The 22,631-nt window shown below is 50.3% G+C and overlaps 1 protein-coding gene and 1 long non-coding RNA gene across 2 annotated transcripts in view; one reads left to right on the top strand and one right to left on the bottom strand.

The window, feature by feature from the left end:
* Nucleotides 1-455, bottom strand: part of LOC129674333 (uncharacterized) — a 3,518-nt gene extending 3,063 nt beyond the window's left edge. The window contains exon 1 of the long non-coding RNA XR_008719794.1: nt 406-455. This is a non-coding gene — a long non-coding RNA (uncharacterized LOC129674333). The remainder of the gene's footprint in view (nt 1-405) is intronic.
* Nucleotides 1-22,539, top strand: part of Cacna1c (calcium voltage-gated channel subunit alpha1 C) — a 184,150-nt gene extending 161,611 nt beyond the window's left edge. The window contains exons 34-44 of the mRNA XM_055604274.1: nt 415-511; nt 2,382-2,484; nt 6,966-7,067; nt 9,030-9,157; nt 9,654-9,788; nt 11,282-11,634; nt 14,135-14,260; nt 16,680-16,786; nt 17,458-17,561; nt 19,063-19,398; nt 21,084-22,539. Coding sequence (XP_055460249.1) covers nt 415-511; nt 2,382-2,484; nt 6,966-7,067; nt 9,030-9,157; nt 9,654-9,788; nt 11,282-11,634; nt 14,135-14,260; nt 16,680-16,786; nt 17,458-17,561; nt 19,063-19,398; nt 21,084-21,386 — 1,894 coding nt within the window. The 3' untranslated portion in view covers nt 21,387-22,539. The remainder of the gene's footprint in view (nt 1-414; nt 512-2,381; nt 2,485-6,965; nt 7,068-9,029; nt 9,158-9,653; nt 9,789-11,281; nt 11,635-14,134; nt 14,261-16,679; nt 16,787-17,457; nt 17,562-19,062; nt 19,399-21,083) is intronic.
* The last annotated feature ends 92 nt before the right edge of the window (nt 22,540-22,631 follow it).

Below are 22,631 nucleotides of genomic sequence, written 5' to 3'. Positions count from 1 at the left end.
ATAGATAGATAGATAGATAGATAGATAGATAGATAGATAGATAGATAAAGCAAATTCTAGTGTCAGAAAAACTAGTAATACATCCAGTCATTTAGGGACACTTCAGCTCCAGCTTGGCCTCAGGTTTATGGAAACTCTTATTTACCTATCACTGTTGATTAACCATCCCTAAATGCCTTTCTGCCAAATGGCTTGAGTGACAAAAACACACTGGGATTTCCATAAGGTACTACTAGTGTGCCTTCTGCCTGGAGCACAGCGCTAACAGGCCTCTTTGTAGGTTTGTGGTTCTGTTATGTGTCTCACACTGCTCAGGGCTTGAAGGCAGCCCCGTGGGGAGTGCTCCTGCTTCGGGCCCCATCCCAGCATGTGTGTCCTGGCCTTCTGACTGCCCTCCCTTCTCACCTTCTCCAGGGGTCGGATCAAACACCTGGATGTGGTGACTCTCCTCCGGCGAATTCAGCCTCCTTTGGGTTTTGGGAAGTTGTGTCCCCACCGTGTGGCCTGCAAAGTAAGAAATGACAGTTCCTGTGGGAGTGGGGGGGGAGGGAATGTGAGAGGTTTGCCTTTGTGATTATTAAGGGAATGAAGATATTTTGGGTATTTAAAGAGACAGATGAGAGCCAGGTTCTATTTTAAGGACCCTTCCAGATCTAAATTCCCAAGGCCTTAAAAGAACAAGTCACAGTGAATGTCTTGTGCCCTAGTGTGGGAAATAGATATCCTATATGAATAAAGGCTTTATTTAGGCCAACAGGCTGCACCACCCAGGCATCCAGATGACCTTGGGTGATGGGTTAGGAATTCTTATACATAAAATGAGAGAACCGTTAGAGAGGCCACAGTGATCTGTCTCATCACCAAAACGTAAACTTTACCCAAACAAGGGTCTGCTGTTTTTACCAAACTCCTAAGTGAATCAATGACCCAAAAACGGCTGGAACAAGCACACTGAGCTCTGATAAACAGCCTCTGATTGGACTTTCGGGCAAGGACCCTTAAACCTGCTAGAGATCCTGCCACATGGCCAGTAACTGCTGAGGACTGTCCCCTCATTCAATGAGCATTCCTCCTCCCCCCTCGCCATTCTGTGTCTTCAGTGGGAGTCCTGATGAGCTCAGAAAGAGCTGGGGCAAATAGTAATGGAGAGTTGAGCCCTAGAGAGGAACAAACACAAATGGCCGAGTAATTGAACTCCCTGGATAATCCATTCAGGCAAAACAGAGTTTAAGAAGCATGGAACTTTTATGCGTGCTCTGAAAAAGCCATATTTCCCTCGTCAGTACCCCCACTATATTCCAAAAAGAACTTCAGGAGATTTCCAAGGGAAACATGAGGAAAAGGAGGCTCCTGTCACACTACTTTCTCTTGCTGTGACAAATACCTGAGTTGCTCAACCTGTAGGGGAAAAAAAAAAAAAAAGGAAAATTTCTTTTGGCTCACAGTTTTGGAAGCTTTGGTCTGCGATCGCTTGGGCCTATGCACTGGGTCTGCAGAAGCTCTATGACATTCCAGTTGGAGTGTTTGGAAGAGGCACGCTGACTGCAGAGCCTCTTTATCTCAGGAGCGAGAAAGAGAAAGGGGCCTAGATCCTAAAATACCGTCCTCAAGGTCATGGCTTCCTGTAACTACTTTCCACTAGGCCTTACCTCCTGAAGTACTTAGGCTTGGGACTGAGCCTTTATGAGGTGGCCTTTGGGTGACACTGAGGAATCAAGCTGTGAGACGTACAAATCAAATGTAAGAACAAGCAACCAACAAAAAACTAAAGTGTGCAGGTCATGACTTCCAGATTAGCCTGATAGGACTGGGAGCTTCCTAGGAGTCTAAGAGACTCCAAATGGTGCATTCACTCAGGGAAAATACAACCCTTGGCAAAACATCCACAGGAAGACCCCATGTGGTCTTAAGGATGACCTCACTGCCATCATGGTAGGCATCATACTGCTCTTTCTCAGTACTGCTGTGTGCTGCTGGCTCACCAAGGGAGCAGGATGCCAAGGGAGCAAGGGTACCCTTCGTCTCTACAGAGCCTTCCCACAGTCCTCTTCGTGGGAGTATGGATAATTCTGTCTGGCAGGCAAGTGGTCCTTAGGAAATGCCTGGCACACGGCTGCTCTTGCTGCTTCTAGGTAGCACAACTGTATCTGTAGGGCTGAGCCCAGAGCTGGAAAGAACCCTCTGTGGAAGCAAAGGTCTTAACGATAGGGAGGTGTAAGAATCTTTACCACAAAGCCCAGTGTCTTCCCGGGAACACTTTGAAGACACTGTGGTGACCCCATGCAAGGTTGGGGACCTCCCAACCTTCCTGCCACAGTGGTTGTATGGAGCCTTTAAGAACTTCCTGCCCTTGTCTTTGACTCAGCCTCCTTTCCCTCCAGCGCCTGGTGTCCATGAACATGCCTCTGAACAGCGATGGGACAGTCATGTTCAACGCTACGCTCTTTGCCCTAGTCAGGACAGCCTTGAGGATCAAAACAGAAGGTAATGGCTCTTGTGGACCACCGGTAGGAGGATGCCTAGCAAGGTCCAGCATCCCCACCAGAAAGATGCTCCTCCTGCCTGCACAGCATCAGTGTGGAATAACACTGCGACTCCCCAAGAAATGCAGCGCGCTGACATTTTCTTTCATTCCTGAATGCCCCCTTTGCCATAGCTTATCTATTTTGGACTTCTCTTTTCCGTCAAACCCTAGAAATCACCCCAGTAACCTCCTGAAGACTGAGGGTTTAGTGCAAAATACCTAAGAGAAGGACCAAGCCCCATACGATGGCCTTGTATTAGGGGCAGGCGTGTCTCCCAAACATTCGGTTCTCCTTTAAAATTAAAATGACCTAGTGTGCTATGCTACACAGACTGTGCCCTCTCAGACAGGAGTGGGCTTACAATAGTGGGCCCTTCTAGTTTGCCAAGAGCTGCCCTGTGGGTTAGAAGCAGCCCTGGTGAAGGCATATGTCTTCCATCCCACTGATAACTTCTTTGAACTGCTCTGGGATATGGTGCATAGACACACCCCAAAAGCTGCTGCTGCTGCTGCTGCTCCCCAAGACACCCTGCTTAAGTGTCTCTTAAGAGTATGGTCAAAGCCAGTGCAGTGGCTCACACCTGTGATCCCAGCATTCAGGGAGGTAGAGCCAGGTAGATCTATGTGAGTTTGAGGCCAGCCTGGTCTACAAAGGGAGCCCAGGACAGCCAAGGCTGCGCAGAGAAACCCTTCTCAAAAAACAAACAAACAAACAAACAAAAGAATATGGCCAAAGAACAAAAGCATCAAAATTGTGAGCTATAGCTGAACACCAGCTGAAGCTCTGAACCCACGTGTCCAAGGAGGGAGGGGGGCTGGAAACCTGCATTTACAGCTAGCTGCACAGACGCCTCCTGTATGACCTAGAGGTTGGCCTCACGGGTACAGCCTGAAAGCCCCGGCTTTAAGCTGGTGTCCCCAATGCAGTGGGAGAGCACTGAGCATCGCACAGCACGTGTGTAAGTCCTTACCGCCTTGCTTCAGTTTCCATAGTGCGAAATAATGAAAGGAGGTGGCAGCCGGCATCTTCTTCTCTGGGTCACCCAGAGAGATGCCTTCTTCAGCTGTGCTCAGAACGTGAGGGAACCAAGAACCAATCCTGCAAGATACAGGTCAGGATAATGATCCAAGCTTTAAAAGATTAAATAAAAAAAAAAAACAACAGGGTCAAATTTCTTAAACTAAAAAGAAAGCAAAAGTAAGAGAAAAAAGGGGTGAGTTGCAAAAACTTCAGCCTGAGGTGGGTATAAATAGGCCTGTGCTAAAGAGAGAATTCAATACTCACCTAATGCACATGTGTATATAGCAGAAAGAGCTGGAAGGCTGTCTGGTGATATATTCATATCCATATCGAATTATCACCAAGTAGTGTGTACCCACATGTATTGAGCAGGGATCAGATCTGATCTCTCCAAACTTTCTACAGTGACTATTGTTTCCCTTCAGTTCCAAGGGAAGGGTTTCCTTTTCCGAAGAGAAAAGGACAGAATGATTGCTAGAAGGAATGTGCTGTAATACTTAAAGCTTGACGTAAATTAATAATGTAGGCTTTGGCTCGAGGAAGGAATAAAAAAGGCATATGTGGGCAGAAGCCAAGATTTATCGGTGCTGAAGATGCGCCACATAGGCAAACTGATGTCAGTGAAATGATGCTTGTGCCTGCGGGCAACACTGAGGGGCTGCCAGATACTCGCTCACAAGATAACCAGGAACTCCTGAGGAGAGAGGCCAGCCAGTGGAACAGACAGTTAATTAAGAATTAAAGAAACACGCTTAAACGTTCTCTGGATAGTCATCAAGGGCATGTAATACCCCGGGACTCAAGGCTGAGCTTCAGCCAAAACAGGCCTTCTGTGAACTTACTATATAGGACTGGGAACCATCACCACACTCAGAGAAGAAATAGGAGGAGATGCCACATTTGTAAAGGTAAGATAGAGCAGTCTTCACTCCCCTTTCAGGCATCTGTTAGTGTAAGTAACTAGAAAGAAATTAACATGTACCTTGAGAACCAGAACCCTTATCCCAAACCAGGTGTCAAGCTGAACAAGATTTTCTGTTGGAACACTGAAGAACACTGAAAGAAGATATTTAAAGATATTTAAAAGAGGGCTTGGAGTTTAGCTCAGTGGTAGAGCCAGTGCCTAGCGCACACAGGGCCCAAGGTTCTGGTCCCAGCACTGAAAACTGAACAATAAAAATAAATTTACATAGTATGAAAGAACAATGGGGGAAGTTCCACCATTATATGGGTCACCCAGAGAGATGCCTTTGGTACAGAAATAAAAGCCTAAAAAAAAAAAAAAAAGAAGGAGCCCTTAGGAGATACATTTGTTCCTTAGGTCTGACTAAATGATCACACACTCCATTCCTCTTATGAGAGGAGCAACCGCCCAACATAAGGTGTTGGCAGGCTGGTTCATCCTGGCAGTCTGGGGAAGAATGGATTCCATGTCTCTCTCTCTTTCTAACTTCAGGAGGTCTCAAGTACCTGGCTCCATCCCTCAGTCCCTCCCGCCTCTTCATAGTATGACCTAGCCTCTGTGTGTGGTCCTCTCTTCTTGCTCTAAGGGCACCAGTCACATAGGATGTGTGATCTGCCCTAACACAGCATGACTTCACTAGTTACCTCTGTGACCCTGTTTCTAGATAAGTTCACATTCCAAAGTTTCAGGGAGACATGAGTTTGGGGGTATTGTTTTTTTCAACCCAATACTAAAGAAGAGTTCATCTGCAAATGTTTTAGTTGGGATTCTTTGACTTCGGATTTCAGAAACCGCCAAGTCCGGAATGGTGGTGCATACCTGTAATCCCAGCATTTGAAAGCCTGAGGGAGAAGGATCATGAGTTTGAGGCAAACCATGGATACATAATAAGCTCTTATTTCAGAAAACAAACACAAAAGAAGCCGTGAACCACCTTCAGTGAAGGGAACTGAGGGGCTGTTGGGATGCCCAGGAGGTGTTCTGGCTTCAGCTGCAGTTTGAATTTGATGCTCAAAGCACTCAGGAGCCATCGCTGACTCCTCATGACTGCCTCTGCTCGCTCCCACATACCAATCCAGAGCTGGGTCTGGACTTAGGTGGTCTGACCCCAGAGCTCACACTGTTTTGCAGTCGCCTCCCATGTAATAAATGTAGCTGTCAGCCATATCCTCTTTCCGTTGCTCTGCAGCAAACCCCATAAACTTTACGGCTTCAGACAACACCCAGTTATTGGCGCACAGGTCTATCAGAAGTCCAGCCATGGGGAAGTGGGGTGCTGTGCTCCCAAGACCAAACTCAGTACCACTAATGAGGCCGTGCTCCCTCCTGGAGACTCAGGGGAGGATGCTACCTCCAAGCTCATTTGGGTTGTGACTGGAATTCTCCCACTACTGTTGTGTGCTCTCTACTTCCCCAGTAGATGCCTGTCAGCTGAGAGCTGAGGATGTCTTGGCACCTAGAGACTGCTACCTTTCCTCAGTACACTGTATTCTTTCAGGCAGACCTCTCAGGGCCACGGGTCCTACTGACCCTTCTCTTTCCAGCCAGAGAAGGCACTAGACCTCTTTTACAACAGCTGTTTCACTAAATATACAATGAACAAAGTATAGTTCATATACGTAAAAGTTCTGGAAGTTTAATGGGCTCCTGAGATTAGGTCACAGGCATCGTTTCCCCCTGGTCAAGTCATGGGTGCTGTGTGACATAATCTAGTCAGGAGTACCATGTATCAATACCCTCCCTCCAAGATATACATGGTGCATGTACACTGGTAGTGAGAGAGGGTATCATTGGAAGGGCCGTAGGACCCTACCTAGCATGTCCCCTCTTACAATTGCTTTTTAGCTCTGCTTCTCCACCGATATGAGGCTAGAGTCCCAGGCAGCATGCGTCTAACAAAGCCTGTTCTACCAGTGCAGAGAGGAAGTCCAAACTACCAGAGCAGAGGCCTTCTGGTGTCTCTGCCTCCACTGTTAGATTTCTCCACTTCCTTCCCTCGGGGACTCAGCAGAGATTCTATATGTGGCCTCTGTTGTACATGGACGTGTGAAAAGTGGACCGTCTTTCCTTCAAAATGTCTTCATTTCCTGCAGCAGCCCAAGGAGGTCATTATGAAATGTCACAGTCAGGATCAGCCTTGATGCTGTCCTGCACCTCGCAGGGCGGGACGGGACAGAACCGGACAGGACCAGACGGGAACTTTGGACTGATTCACAATGAAGTAAGAAAGGAAGGAGAATTGACACTAGACAGGGCAAAAAAGGAAAATAACAAGGAAAGAAAATGAGTAAAAAAAAAAAGAGATGGGGTATAGAAGAAACTAGAAAATAGCAAGATTGGAGAGCAGAACAGCAAGGGATTGTGCTGAATCGAGGTGACTTGTGGGGCTGAGGCCACCATTCATGGCTTCCCGGTGCATCCAGAGCATATGTTCAGTGTGCACTTCCTTCCATCAGGGAACCTAGAACAAGCCAATGAGGAGCTGCGGGCCATCATCAAGAAAATCTGGAAGAGGACCAGCATGAAGCTGTTGGACCAGGTGGTGCCCCCTGCGGGTGGTAAGTGTTGCCTGAACTTCCAGAGAAACACTACTGACCCAGCCTGTGGGGTTTCTCAGCCTTCCTGTCCTCTAGCTGTGCCATCATTAGCAGGGCAGACACAGCCCTTGAGACTTTCATGCTTGAGCCCTACCATGCATCTGGACCCCTCTATTCTGGACCCTTCTTTGTGATGTCCTGCACAAGCTTGGATGTAAACCCCCGGGTTAGAAATCTGCCGTAACCCCACATTCACATATGGGAACAGGCAAGCCCTTCCATGCTTATGGGCTTGGCAGAACTTTCTCGGAAACTCTACAATATATGAATATATATTCACCACAGGCCATCGGACTAACTGCACTAGAGTTGCTCTCAAGCTCTGGAAGGAAACTTGCCTGATCATCACATCGTTTTAAAAGCTCATTTTCCCCCCTAGAGTAGCATTTCTCATTGGCTGCCAAGCCACAGGACCCTTTTCATCTCAAGTACTTCACACCACCCCTACTAGGATCCCAAGTCAAAATCGTAGGTAACCTGCCTGGGCTTGTAATTTCCGCAGCACTAGCAGAATTCTTCGCCGTAAGGTGTGTTAAAAGCAAATGCCTTCGATGCGCACATGCTCAGCACACCTATACGAAAAGCTGTAATAACTGATGGAGTGCTCTCGGGCTAACACTTAGAGTGAGTAACTGTTGAAAGGACACAAGACAATGTGAATACTGTCAACACTTTCCTTTGTCAGGTGTGTTTTATTAACACGTTAGCTGAGCCCACACATTCCAGAAGCCTCTTTAAGAGGTGATACTTCCTGTTCGAGACCCACTTCCGAAAGGGGAAGCAAGGTGGGCTGGGAGCTACCACGCGCCACCTAATACTTTGCTGCATCGCTTTATTTACTGCCCGCAGCATCTTTATGGAGGTCACTCCCCTACAGATGGGAGTCCCTCCGGGCACTGATGTTCTTAAAAGCTATGCAGTTTCCCAGTGAGTTCGGTGTAGACTCAGGCATCCAACTCAGGCCTGAAGGAACCTAGGATGGACGCCCAAGTTCATTCCCCATTTCCCTCATCAGGGATCTCCAGGGTTTTTCCTGCCTCATGGTAAGCCCAGAACTTCTGTAGAGTTGGCTCCTCTCAAGGAACCGTGAAGACCAGGAAGGCCATCACAGGTCCTGAGGCTCAGCCCAACCATCCGTCCCTCTCACACAGGAGACAAGACAAAGGGGCTGCTTGCTGGGCAGGAAGCATTCCCCTGGGGGCTTACAGCTTCCTTGCCATTTAGCTCACTCCTAAGATTAAGACAGTATCATGTGTGGTCTTGAACACCGAGCCTAGCAAGGAAGGACACATGTCTAGCCAGTCTAGCTGGTTGGAAGGGAAATCACTTTCCCCCATCAGTTCCTCTCTCTCACCCCACTAGAATTTTGTTGGCAATAAGGAGACCGGTCATTTGATGGGAAGTGGAATCAAACACTTGATTGATTGAATCAATCAATCAAGAAGAAGTAAGGTGGGAAAGAAGTAAGGTGGGAAGTAACCTTGACAATATCCTACCTTTTCTGCAGAGGAAAAAATGAAAACAAGCAACCAAACAGACAGCCAGGTTCAGACAGGAGCATATGCTTCTGGTCTTAGCTACTTAGGAGGGAATGGGTCACTTGATCCTAGGAACTGGAGGCTGCCTGGACAAAAGAGGGAGAACTTATCTTAATTAGAAAGGGGGACAAGAACATGCTTACCTGTTTCTAGAAAAGTACTCAAGAAACTAATGATGTGATGGGCGGCCAAGAGGTGGTGAGCAAGCAGTCAGGGGTGTGGTGACTTTTCATCATATGCCTTTTTTACATGCTTTCTCTTGAACTAAGAAAAGGGAAAAAAAATTAAAGCTAATATGCTAAAGAAGTGTTAAATGCTGGAAAAAAAATGAAGGAGATCTGGTGGAATCACTCATCCTGTTCTCCTCTCCATGTATGTGCCTTAGATGACGAGGTCACAGTGGGCAAGTTTTACGCCACCTTCCTGATCCAAGAGTACTTCCGAAAATTCAAGAAGCGAAAAGAGCAAGGGCTGGTGGGCAAGCCGTCACAGAGGAATGCACTGTCTCTGCAGGTGAGGGGCTGGAAGGGGGCACCCACACTCAGAGGTCCTGGTCACCCCCCCCCCCTGACGCCAGCCAGGGTCCAAGTCTTGCTAGCTACCTAGAAGCTAGGTCCTGTCACAAGAACACTGTAAACCTTCCCAAAGGTGAGAAGGTAATGTGGCCCTCCCCTCTTGCATTCTTGCCTGCATGCTTCCCTCAACTGGCCTGCTGGCTTTCTTTTCCCAGCCAACAGTCCTCTTAGAACCTTTGCTCCTGACACAGCCCCTGGTTCTTGCTGCTCCTGTAATATGCCTTCATTGCTCCTAGATAGATGAAGAGTTCCTTCTAATCTAGGGTGATGGGGAGTGGGGAGGGTTGTCCATGGGAGCCCGTCTCCTGGTGTGGAGGCCCAGCTGCCTGGCAGAGAAGCTGAGAGGCAGAGGCTTGGGGAGGAGCAACAAGGTCCTAGACGACTAAAGATCAGTAGAAAGGGCCTGGGTTGTCACGTGTCCTTCTGGGTTCCAGGCTGGCTTACGCACGTTGCATGACATTGGTCCTGAGATCCGGCGTGCCATCTCTGGGGACCTGACGGCTGAGGAGGAGTTGGACAAGGCTATGAAGGAGGCTGTGTCTGCTGCCTCCGAAGATGACATCTTCAGGGTAAGTGCCATGACTGGTGTTCTTCACGAAGTTCAATTTGGAGCGGCAGTGTGCTAAATTGGTGCTTTGCCTGGTCTCCCTGAGGAGAGCCACACTCTATTTCATCAGCCATCTCCTGATTCTCTGCCTCCTTCCCAAGCCAACTCCATGACACAGCAGCTCAAATCATGACCCAGCCCTCAGAGGACAGGAGGAACCTGTTTCTCTAAAGAAGTGTTCTTGGAGAAGTTTCTCATCAGAAGGTATGGAGCACCATCTAATCGGAAACTTCCCCGTTAGAACTTCTCCGTCCAAAGGTGTGGAGCAAGGGCTGGGCCATGTCTAATTTGAAAACCTGTTTTATTCGCCAATATTTGAATATCTGGCATATCTAAATAATTAAAAAAAAAAAAAAAACCTCCTGGCTTTTCTTGAAGGAAAAAAAAATCAGGTTAAGTGGCCACATTAGGTGTGGGCTCTCGTGTGGCAGCTAGACAAACAGCGGTTGCCCTGTTACTATAGAGCATGTGCTATCCAGATCACAGTGGGACCCTCCCAGCCTCTTCCTCTTTCCCTGGGGTAATATTAATGCAGTGGGGAAAATCACATACTTCTGTGCCATAAGACTGCAGTCTTCCATCTTGCTTCTTCGCTTCTCCTTCTGGCCAATCCCAATCTCCAGGTCTGGCTCCCAGGCTATAAAGCACATAGGGAACCAAACCCAGCCCACCCTGCTATGCCCAGCCTTGGAACCTCATCCTTTCTGGCACCACTGAAATATCCATCAGTGAATGGCCTCAGAGATACAGAACACCACCCTTCCAAGACTCTAGACGCCAAGACCAGTCACCAGGACCCAAGGATTAGACAAACCTTTCGAACCACTACATCCCACCCTCACCCCTCGCTCTTGGACAAAGAAAGAATATTGGAGAAAAACACTTGTTCCTGCCTTCAAATCTCAAAGAATCCCCTGCGGGAAAGGAAGCCTTGACACGAGTGATACAGTAAACTCTTCACTCTTAGTTTCAATTTGACCAATACAACTCCTAGCTCCATGAGCCAATTGTAGTTCCACCAAAACAATCTGGTTCGCATCTTCCGTTCCTTCTCCCCAGTCTTAAGCACTCACACAAAGCTCCCCCAAGCTAACCAGCTGGCTTCTAAGCAGCCGCCTCACACTTGCCCTTCAACCCCAACCTCAGTCTCCAGTGCTCCTCTGGAAACAAACTTCCAGGGTAGTTTCTAGACCAGAGACCTCCTGCCTGCCCAGGCACAGGAGGGAATTCCTGTCCTGGCACTTTGGGTGAATTATGGAACCTCGCGCATCTAATTCCCTCCCTCTACCATGTGTCCAGAGTGTGTGCCTTTCTGCAGGGCCCGTTGACTTCCTGTGGCCTGTGCTTCTTAACCCACTGCCATCCAAGGCAAGAGAGAGAGGGGTGTGAGAAGGGAGTGGAGAGAGAAAGATGATGGAGAAGGCTTTTCCACCTACCCCTCTGTCTTGTCTACAGAGGGCTGGAGGCCTGTTTGGCAACCATGTCAGCTACTATCAAAGTGACAGCAGGAGCAACTTTCCTCAGACCTTCACTACCCAGCGCCCACTGCACATCAACAAGACGGGAAACAACCAAGGTGACACGGAGTCACCATCCCACGAGAAGCTGGTGGACTCTACTTTCACCCCCAGCAGCTACTCCTCCACGGGCTCCAATGCCAACATCAACAACGCCAACAACACTGCCCTGGGCCGTTTCCCCCATCCCACTGGCTACTCAAGCACCGTCAGCACTGTGGAGGGCCATGGGCCTCCCTTGTCCCCCGCTGTCCGGGTACACGAGGCAGCATGGAAGCTCAGCTCTAAGAGGTAAGCAGGAGGGTGGACCTGGGGCGAGGGCTCACACACCCTCCCAGATCGACACCAGGAAAGACAGGCTTAGGCCCCTCGGCCTTCTGCTCAGCCTTCAAGCTCCAGCAGCTAGCCACCCACAGCTGTTCCCGCTCACACATGGCGATCCCAGTGAAGGCAACTCTGTTCTGTTTCTCAGATGACTTCTATCCTCCCTCCTCAGCATGTTGACCTGGGACCCGAAACGTGTGACTTGGGCCTGTGCAACAAAACCAGCCTTTGCCCTTTCCCGAATCCCTGAGGCTGGCCTTTCATCCAGTTGCCGTTGGGCTGGATATCCACTTTTACAGCATTAGTGAGAATGGCTCCTGGGACCTTCCAAGTCTTCCACCTCCTGGCTCACCCCTTTTCCCCCACTGCCTTGTGCTGTAGGATACACCGCTATGAAATGCCGGTGGGGTGGGCACTGTAACTGCTCTAGGCTGTGAGTTAGCATGATTGGGGCCTCTGCGGGTCCCACTCTCTGCTTCATCAACTGTAGGCTTCCTGAGCTGGATGGGAGAGGACACATCCGTCCCGTCTTGTCACATTGCCCTTAACTAGCAGCCCTTCCAGCCCTAGCAGGTCACACAGATCCCCCAAGTCCACAGGTTCTTGGTGAGACTGCCCTGTTTTTGCTCCCTCTGGCCCAGAACGTCATCAAGAACCTCAAGCATTGTTTCTGAATCCCAAGTGGCCTGATCTGCTATCCAAGGAGCAACATTCTTGCTTGATGGTTTTCACATGGTCCCATTTCCAAGTGGCTGCATGCAAGTCCCCACGGCCCATACACTTGAACCGCTGATTCCAGACACGTTGCTATGGCATCCACCCTACCTACTGTCTACTCTGGAACACTCGCTGCTTTAATCTCCCCACGGCAGCACTGGCTGAGCCCTTGGACCCACGACTCTACACACAGGCCACCAGACCGTCCCACCACCTTCGAGGATTCAGTCCTAGTGCTAGCTTTTCCCTTCGATGCCTTGTGAAAACCTCTCACTTTTCTTTTTTAAACTTTTATTTACGTTTTTTTCTTTGACGGTTTCACACACATACATATTTTAATCATATTCATCCCCCAGTACCCTGTCTTGTCTCCTTCCAAGTCCCACTGGTTTCCCTCCTACCTCCATGCCTTCCTTTTTTATGTGGCCCACCGAGTTTAATTAGGGCTGCTTGGATAAGAATGGGTGGAAGGTTGCACCGATGAAGACACTAATTCTCCTCTCTGAGCTAATATCTCCTCCCGGAAGGGTGGAGTCTCCTGAGCCCCGCCCCCTTCTCGGTGACCCTGTCTTCTAAGACTGTGGCAAGCAGTGTTTTCACAAGGCTCCTCCAATCCTCCAGCTTCCTGGCCCCCGCTTCCCTAATGTTCCCCGAGCCTCGGAAGGGGTGATGCAGATGTCTTGTTTAAAAAGTAGCATCTCTGACCAAGGCTGAAAGGAGCAGTAATCCATGGATACAAATGCAAACATTTAGGAGGCATTTTGACAAACATATCTATGTAGTAAAATAACAATAGGTTCCCACAGACCTGGGGCCCTGACATGCTGGGTCCCTGAGAACAGAGCTGCAGGGAAATACTGAGGCACACATGGACCGGAAGAGGAAGAGCACCTGACCACAACTTGGGAACAAACGATCAGATGGGCAGGAGGCCCTGTCCCAGAAGGGACAGTACTCTCCTCAAAGGCACAGCCAGGTGTGGCAGGTTCTCTCAGGACGAGCCCAGGCTCAGCACAGACTTGGGCTTATTCTGTCTGCTTAGACAAGCCCCATGTATGAAGTTTCTCCTCTGCACCTTCCCTTCAGGGTCAGAACAAAGATGTACTGAATATGATTCCGGGACTTGTCAGTTGCCTCAAGCGGCCACCTACAGGCTCTGCTGTCCACAGCTAACCTGTGCCACCTTGCATTGACCACACAGTCCTTTGAAGGACTCTGCTTCAAAGTCAAGTCTTCCCTCACATCTGTCTTTTTGCATGTTCAAGTTTGTGTAGGGATACATGTTCTCGTGTCTGCACATGTATAGAGGCCAGGGATCAGATGTCTTCCACGGAGACAAGATCTCTCAATGAGCCTGGAGCTCACCAACTCAGCTATCTGTTCCCAGCTTCTCCTTGTGGGTACTAAGGACCGGACTCTGGTCCTCAAGCTTGTGTAATATGACAGGCACTTCACTAACTAAGCCCCTGTGTCAGGCAGGGGATGTGTCACTCCAGTGCTATAGAGGAGGAAACTAAGGCACAGGTTGAGCTAAAGGTCTTGATCCAAAGGGTAAATGAGTTGTGGGCAGACTTCAGAGACCTCCTTGAATCTCCCATACAGAGCCTTGTCATAGCCTGAAGGATCTATAGCTCTGTGGCTTCACCAGAAGCTGTGGGACTCTGTGTGTGTGTGCTCAGTTTCATCTTACTTGCTGAGGAAGAGCAGGAGGGCTCGCAGATTCTGACACCTTTCCCCACCCTTGCTACAGGGACCACTCCCGTGCGAGCCAGGGGGCCACCGTGAGTCAGGAGATGTTTCCAGATGAGACCTGCAGTGTGAGGATGGGGGAAGACGCTGAGTACTGCAGTGAGCCCAGCCTGCTCTCCACAGATATGTAAGCCTCCTCCCTGCCCAGGCCACCCCAAGTGTAGGAGGGGATGGGGGACTCCGGAATGGTACTGATCCCTCCTCACAACGGTATATCAGTCACACCTGCCCAGGATTCCCTCTGCAGCTTGGGTTGTCTCACAGCAGGCCACTTCCAGGAAACCTTTTAAATACCGTGTCTTAAACTTTGGGACTGTGATCAAGTCGTAGGTGTTATTTTCTAGTATGAGTCAGTATACATGTTGAATGATGCTTAAATAAACCCGTTACAGAACAGCTCCTTTTAAGGCTGCCCTGTGAGGCACAGCTGCCACACCTGGGGACACTAGTTCAGTCCTCTTGGGAATACTTCGCTTCCATCTAGGTCCACTGGGAGGCTGTAGTGTCCATCCGATTAGAAGAACTGGTGCTCCGAAGAGCTGGATCGGCATATGTTTTGTGAATAACTAGAAAAGAGGGCCTCAAAGGTGCCAACCACAAAGTCCTACAAAAAGATGGGGGCATCCATTACATACTGCGCATGCCTGTCGAACCATCACTGTGTGCCAGATGAATACTGTGCTATTACGTATCAGTCAGTGGACTTGACTGTTTACAGAAATAGACATAACTAACTAGACTTAGTCATTACACATTATCTACGTGTGCCAAATGGTCACACCGTACCTCATAAGTCTGCAGTTAAATCAATAATAATTGTTACAAATAGATAAAATGGAAGGACGACAGAAGATGTTGGATATATCAGATAAGTTAATGTTGTTTATGAAGTATATGTGTAAGTGTATGCCTCTCTAGACTCCTTGTAGGATATTTATGACTATTACAGAAACCCTCCACTTGCCTGAAGGTGCTTCAGTACGCACCAAGTTCTTGGGCCCTTAAAGTTAAAAAGAAAAAAGAAAAAAAAAAAAAAAAAAAAAGCCCAAGATGGAAAGACTCTTATTGAATACTTGCCTGACTCCAAATAAGCCACCTTTGAAACCCAGAGATTTTACTAACTAATTAGGAAGCTAAGAGATCACAGAAGAGAGAGAAAATGTGGGACCTTTCTAACCAGCTACCCACAGGATGGTAGCAGTGCCAAGGGACATGCCGAGCAAGTCCAGCAGTGGGGTAGCTGAAGCTGTGTGCCACACCAAGCAGAAGCCAGATCTGTCTGCAAGAGCCAGGACAGCCAAGTAAGACGAAAATGTAATAGGGATGATTATCTAGTTGGGAACAGAAGCAAGGCTTGGCAGTGTAAGAATATGAGAGCCTCAGGTCCCAAACTCCCCTAGATACATTGTTAGAATCACTGTGCTTGGCTGCAGCGGTGGATCCAAAAGAAACAGGCAGTACAGTGTCAGCCTTCAAGATGTAAAGAGCTCTGTGAGCGCAGCTCAGTGGTAGAATGCTTGCCTGGCATGATCCTAGTCCTGGGTTCCATCCTCAGCTCTGCAAGAGAACAAAATAAATAAATAAACTTAACCAAAGGTTATCATTGGCAGCACAGTCTGTGATCCAGTCTATGTCACCGAACGCTGGAGCACAGCTGTGCTTCTCAAACTGAAGACTGGCCAGCAGAGGGTCATGAAGTTGCTTCAGTGGGTGATGGCCAGTAGTCTTTGAAAAAAAGAATGCCAACGAAAGTAGCACGGAAATAATCAGAGAGTGGTGCATGCAGTTAGGGAAGTGTCTCGTAGGGCGAGGTACGCCTGTGGTACTGTGGATATGTATAATATAGTTCTTTTTGTGGTGCCCCGTCAAAAAGGTTGGACGTCATCAACTAGATGCCCTACGGTCTGCCACCGCCAGGCTATCTGCCAACTAGATGATTGCATGGCCACTACAGACAGTGGCTTGTGTGCTCTTAATGGTGAAGAGATAGCCAGGCAGGGGAGAATTGGAGGGATCGGGGATGTTGTGGTAGCATTGAGAATGGACATAGTGAACAGCACAGACCTATAAAGATGGGCATCCAGGATACTTCTAAGAGAATGTTATATGGACCTCGAATTCTTTTCCCAGCTTTCTCTATGCCCAAGAGAGCCTCCACTGGCTGAGATCAGAAACGCAAGGAAGGCTCTGGGCTAGGATGGGAGCTCATTGAGCACTTGCCAGTCATGCATGAGGCTTTGAATTCCAATCTTCAGCCTGGGGGGGGGGGGGGGGGGAATACAAACAAGAAGATCAACTGCAAGGTTCTGCACAGGATATGTATCATGAGCTGTGACCCCACGCTCCCAACCAGCAGGCCTGTGAGATGACAATGCCTGAGAGCAGACACAGGTGTCTTAGAATACCCTGCTGCGTGCTCCCCACACCTACAGTGCAGGCCATGCCTTCACTAAAGAAAATGAAAACTGCTTCCTGGGGCTAGCAGCTGTCCTGACAGGGGCCACCTCTGAGCCTCCGGGAACAGCGCTAAGGGTTCTCTGTTCCAGACTCTCCTACCAGGACGATGAAAACCGACAACTGACATCTCCAGAGGAGGGCAAGAGGGAGCTCCGGCAGTCTCCAAAGAGGGGTTTCCTTCGCTCGGCCTCTCTAGGTAAACTCACACCTCTATCTGCAGGCGTGGGCAAGTAGTCACCTCCAAGATGGCAATAGTCAGACACCAAGTGACAGCTGAGACACTGTTAGGGCCACACTTAGGCTGCCTCTAGAGATGGCCTGGTAGGCATGCGGAGTGACAAGATTGCTCAGACTTGGTTGGAATGGGGCACAGACATCGGCTACTCCGATGCCTCAGAGACAAGCTGAGGCATAAGAAAGAGCTTGGGGCCGGTGGCACTAGCCTTTGAACCTCACCATAGAGGGAGCCTCTTTCAGTCAACTGGAATAAACATCTGAGACGGTCAGCTTAAAAACCAGAAAGGCTAATTTGAGCTCACGGTGTTGGAAGCTCGGCTCATTACATTTCGGCCTGTGGCTAGGTAGCACATCATGATGGGAAACGTGTCCTTTGCCTCCTGGCCTGGAATATTAAGGAGGGAAAGAGACCAGTGTCCCACACAAAGACACATACATCCCCATGGTAGAAAACCTCCCACGAGGCTCCACCTTTTAATATTCAGCCAACCCTTCAGTTGTACCAAACTGGGGACTACAGCTTTAATACAGGGCCCTTGGTAGACACTGCGGATCCAGACCCTAGCTGGGCCATCACGGGTCATTGCTGTCACCTGTGCCCTCATTCTGGTTCTCTGGCTACTTTTGCAGGTCGAAGGGCCTCCTTCCATCTGGAGTGTCTAAAGCGACAAAAGGATCAAGGAGGAGACATCTCTCAGAAGACAGCCTTGCCCTTGCATCTGGTCCATCATCAGGTATTGGCACCTGTGGACAGGCCACAAGCCTGTGGTGATGGCAGACCCCTTCTGTCTTCCCTTCTCAGACCTCTGTACATTTGCCCCCGGGGTAGGGCCGTCCACTTCTCTGCACATACCACAGACTGTGATGCTGAAAGGCAGGTTCCCATGAAACCCTGGTGAGGGTCCCTCTCCTGATTCTAGCTGGAAGCTTCAGGGCTCAGGAGCTTTCTCCTTACAGTGCACAAATACCTGTCCCCTGTGTGCTGCCTGATGCTGCTGCAAAAGCACCACACTGGAGCAGAGACAGTATACCTAGGGTTTGATGGGACCCTGAACCTGAACTTCAGAGCAGTCTGTCTGTCCACCGCCATGCAGAAATGATGGCAGCCCGTGCCAACAACATGGTTGAGAATAGGGAATGCTGGGAGAGGTGGCCTTGCCTGAAATCACAGCGTTCACGGGACTAAGACAAGAGGATGGGGAGTTTTGGACTAGGCTGGACTGCGGGGGTGGGGGTGGGAGTGGGGAATGGTCTCCAAGGAGATAAGACCTGGGAGACTCACTGTATAAAATCCATCCCAGCACAGCACAGCCGAGACAGTGAAAACATTGGCATCACACTCTCAGTATCTGAGAACAAGTAGAAACTTCAAGCTATGGCCAGCATATTACCCACAACAAATGGGGGACCTCACCTGAGCTCCCAATTTATCTTTTTAATTACAAACTCTCTTTGGGGCCTATTTGTCATCGTGTGTGTGTGTGTGTGTGTGTGTGTGTGTGTGTGTGTGTGCGCGCGCGCGCGCACATGCCCGTGCCCACGTGCTTTTATGTGTGTGCACATGTATGCATGTGTGAATATGTTATGTACACACGTGTGTGGACACATGCACACATACATGTCTTCTGAACTGTTATCACTTCAGCTCAAAGTCCAAAGCACGGTCTAAATAGGGATTCTCGTCAACTCTCCAACATAATGAACATAGCTTTATGCTTCCCTTAGATTTCCAAGTACCCAGAAGCTGGGGACCCTCCCGAGCGGGGGGAGAGGAAAGAAAAGCAGGATGTGGGGACACTATGGGTGCTATTTATAAAGGTTTCTCTGGGCTGGTTTGCCCATCTATCTTCATGCTCAGAGGTAGGGCACTAGGTTTCCCTGTCTATCTTTCTGCCACATCCAACCTGCCCTCTCTGTCTTCCAGAGATGGACCTCCCCACCACACAGTGTCGTTCTTTTCAGCAAACATTTCACGTCTGAGCAGGGGACACTCACTCCTGAGAGAGTCACGGGGGACGGGGGAATGCAGATTTTCGAGAGCATTTGGGGACAGAAGGCAGACGCAGAGATCATTTAATCATGATGCAGTCTCGTATTAAAAGGAGTTCAGAACACACTTTGAGTGACAGGCAGTGAAAGTTAAAACATTGACTCCTGGGTTTGCCTAGGTCTCTCTGATGGCCACTGTGCCTCAAAGGCCTTACTCCTAGTAACTCCTGTTTCTTGTGTCCACAGGCATTGGCAGTGGCAGGCTTGAGCCCCCTCCTGCAGAGAAGCCATTCTCCTACCACATTCCCCAGGCCTTGCCCCACACCCCCTGTCACTCCAGGCAGCCGGGGCAGGCCCCTACAGCCCATCCCCACCCTACGGCTGGAGGGGGCCGAGTCCAGCGAGAAACTCAACAGCAGCTTCCCATCCATCCACTGCAGCTCCTGGTCAGAGGAGAGCCCAGCCTGTAGTGGGGGCAGCAGCATGGCCCGGAGAGCCCGGCCTGTCTCCCTCACGGTGCCCAGCCAGGCTGGAGCTCCAGGGAGACAATTCCACGGCAGCGCCAGCAGCCTGGTAGAGGCGGTAAGTGAATTAATTCAAGCTCCTGGGGAGAGAGGGGACCCAGAAGCAAGAGACTTTGGTGCAGAGAAGGAGGCCTGGCTCTTTCCTAAGTAGATTGTGTGTTGCGTGTGTAAACTGGGGAAATGCTGAAGGAGGCCTGGCCTGCAGAAAATTACGACCATGACCATACCAGACAATGGCCACTGGGTGTGAGGCAGAGAGAGAAAGTTGGGGGCAGTGAACCCTAAGGAAAGCCCTGCTGCCTCCCAGTGTTCGCACCTGCTGCGGCTTGTTCCTACACAGAGGGCCAGGGTTCACTGTGCCCAACTCTGACAGCTCAGTAGAACACCCCAGAGCTTTGGAAGCTTGCCAAGGGAAACTGACATTTTCATGGTTTCCGGTGATTCTGATGCATGAGTGGCATTAGAGTCCAAGGCGAAATTTTTTTCTTCCCTCTCTCTCTCCTGAGCTTCCGTTTCCTCCTTGAGAGAGATTTTAATGTCACAGTCCTCTGCCTGTGAGGAACATTACTCCAACCTTAGCATCACATTTTAGGGTCCTTTGGCAAACTGAAACAGCCCAAAAGGAGGGTGGCATGGTCGGTCCTTAGAAACCATCTCCTAGGAGAACTGGAGGAGGGAAGACTTGCCAGCCAAGCTCACCCCAATGGGAGGTCTGTCTGTAAAGGAGTCAGCTGCCAGCCCCGGCCCTGTCAAGCAGAGGCTGCCTTTGTGCTGTGCGCAGATGGACCTGAGAGCTGGAGTTCGGTCAAGCAGCACTCTGGGCCTTGCCAGCTCTGAAACACTATTCTTCGCTTGAGCCTGGTTGTCCTCTATTCATCTCAGACATCTCTGAGACTCTTCCTGGGTGCAGAGGCTGTAGGTGGAGGGAGGCATTGGGAAAATGGGTTTCAGCTCCCATGAGCTCCCACTGTGGTGGTGAGGACAGATAAAGAGTAAGCATGCTGTGGCCAGAACAGGCAGGGTGTCTGAAAAATAATCAAGCGGGAGCGATGCAGGCAGAGGAGAAGGAGGAAAAGGAAGAGGACGAGGAAAGAGTTGTGGAAGAAAAAGACCACCGGACTCCACCATGTTCTTCTACCCGTTGGCTCAGAGACATAATAATGTTCCCAGTAAAACTAGTCACTCCGGCAGCTGGCAGGAAGAGTGAACACAGGATGGTCATCCACAGCCCTCCCAAACAAAAGCAGAGCACACACCCCACACAGGAAGCCCTGGAAAGGCAGACAGCCGGCCAGGGGAGGGGGCCAGCGGCTAACACTCGCCAAAGGAAAGTGAAGGCTTCTTGGATAGGGCAACATGAAAGATGTGTTGGGGGCCAAAGAGGAGAAAGAAAAGCAAGGGTGGACTAAGATCTATCTGCCTGTGCAAAAGCGGAGCAGAGCCCGCGGGCCAGAGTGTAGTGCTTGAATCCTCCCGCCTAAACCCCTCTCCTCTGATCTGTGCCTACTTCTTTGGTACCTGCTCCATCTCCACTTCCCTGTGTCACTCTCAGCACGCAAATACAGACACACCACCATGCGTGCACACACACGCACACTTACGTGGACATGTCTGTACACACGGATGCCCTGCTTCGAAGCTGCCCGAATATCCCAGCCTGCGACTGCATCTTCCGGGAGCGAGCGTGCAACTCCAGTGACCACGCCCCCCCTTTCTGTCTTCTCCCCCTCCCCTCCCTTTCAGGTCTTGATTTCCGAAGGACTGGGACAGTTTGCCCAAGATCCCAAGTTCATTGAGGTCACCACCCAGGAGCTGGCTGACGCCTGCGACATGACAATAGAGGAGATGGAGAATGCCGCAGACAACATCCTCAGTGGGGGCGCCCAGCAGAGCCCCAACGGCACCCTCTTACCTTTTGTGAACTGCAGGGACCCGGGGCAGGACAGGGCTGTGGTCCCAGAGGACGAGAGCTGCGCATACGCCCTGGGGCGAGGCCGGAGCGAGGAGGCACTCCCGGACAGCAGGGCCTACGTCAGCAACCTGTAGTCCGCGGGGCTGGCGAGACGCGGGTGTTTTTTTTTTTTTTTTTTGGTTTTGTTTTTGGTTTGTTTTTTGTTTTTTTTTTCGTTTCAATGTTCCTAATGGGTTCGTTTCAGAAGTGCCTCACTGTTCTCGTGACCTGGAGGTAACCGGAACAGCGTCTCCATTCACTGCTGTCGGGACAAGCCTCAGAGCTGGGCGGTGTGCGGAGTCGGCTTTTCTGGGGAGAGAAGGCCAAGGCCGCGGTGCGGGGCTCCAGCACCTCCCCGCGGCAGCACCGCCCAAAGGACCCCACCCCCCTGAGCGAAAGGGTGTTTCCCCCCTTGCTTGTATAAACAGACATTTGCACTCGTTCTGTCTGAGCCTGGCCGTCTCTATGGAGCAGGGCCCCAGGGATCTATGGCGGGAATGGGCCAGCACCCCCTGCAGGGGCCGGGGAGGCGGCTCCAAGGTTCCCAGCGCTGCAGGTCCGGTCCCTTCAGGATCCTCCTGCCCCTGCAGGAGCCGGGGTGCAGGCGGTGGAGCCGGCGCAGACCACACCGCAGGCCCTCGGCTAGCCAGGCCCGGGGCGCAGGGGCTGCCTAGTGCTCTGGGTTTCCTGCTTTGGTGGTTCCCGTCAGCCTGTTGATGCGGTTTTCCTGGGTTGTTGGTCTCTTTATTAGTGTTTGTCGTGCTTTCCCCACGGGGAGGGGAGGAAGAAGAGCGTTTACAACTGCGCAGCCTCACTCACTGTTTCCACATTTGCGAATTTAAGTCGGATTTGGTTTCTTATTTGCTTTTAACCGGTGCGGTTCCCCCAGCCACCGTCCATGGAGCGAGGGTTCAGTAGCACCACAGGGGGTTTTTACCTGCTCTGTGTCTGCCCAGTAACGTGTTACAATTTCCTTAAGAGCAACTTTTTTCTTTCTTTCTTTCTTTCTGGTGTGGTCGATCATCACAAATCCGCAGGTTAACCAGCAATCGGATGAGGTGTTGTGCGCCTGGGTGGTTGAGTTGGGCTCCTTTCTATGCTGGGCGTACGGGTAGGTTCAGGAGAGAAGAAATATGGGCATCTTTGCGTCACACTTGTGTCCATAGTGGGTCGTCTGTGCGTACGTGCGCCCACGTGTGTGTGCGCAATCCACCCCACTCTCACCCCTACCCCACCCCACTACTTCACCCCCCCCACCCCCCCACCCCGCACAAAAGTCCATAGATCCCGGTTTGGGTTTGACTGCAGGGAGTTCTGAATCTGGGGCTATTCGAAAGCAA

The sequence above is a fragment of the Psammomys obesus genome, unplaced genomic scaffold (assembly GCF_907164565.1).
Source record: "Psammomys obesus unplaced genomic scaffold, mPsaObe1.curated_primary_1811, whole genome shotgun sequence".
Classification (NCBI taxonomy): Eukaryota; Metazoa; Chordata; class Mammalia; order Rodentia; family Muridae; genus Psammomys; species Psammomys obesus.
Note: the sequence above shows the minus strand (reverse complement) of the source record. Positions and strands in the feature narration are given on the sequence as shown.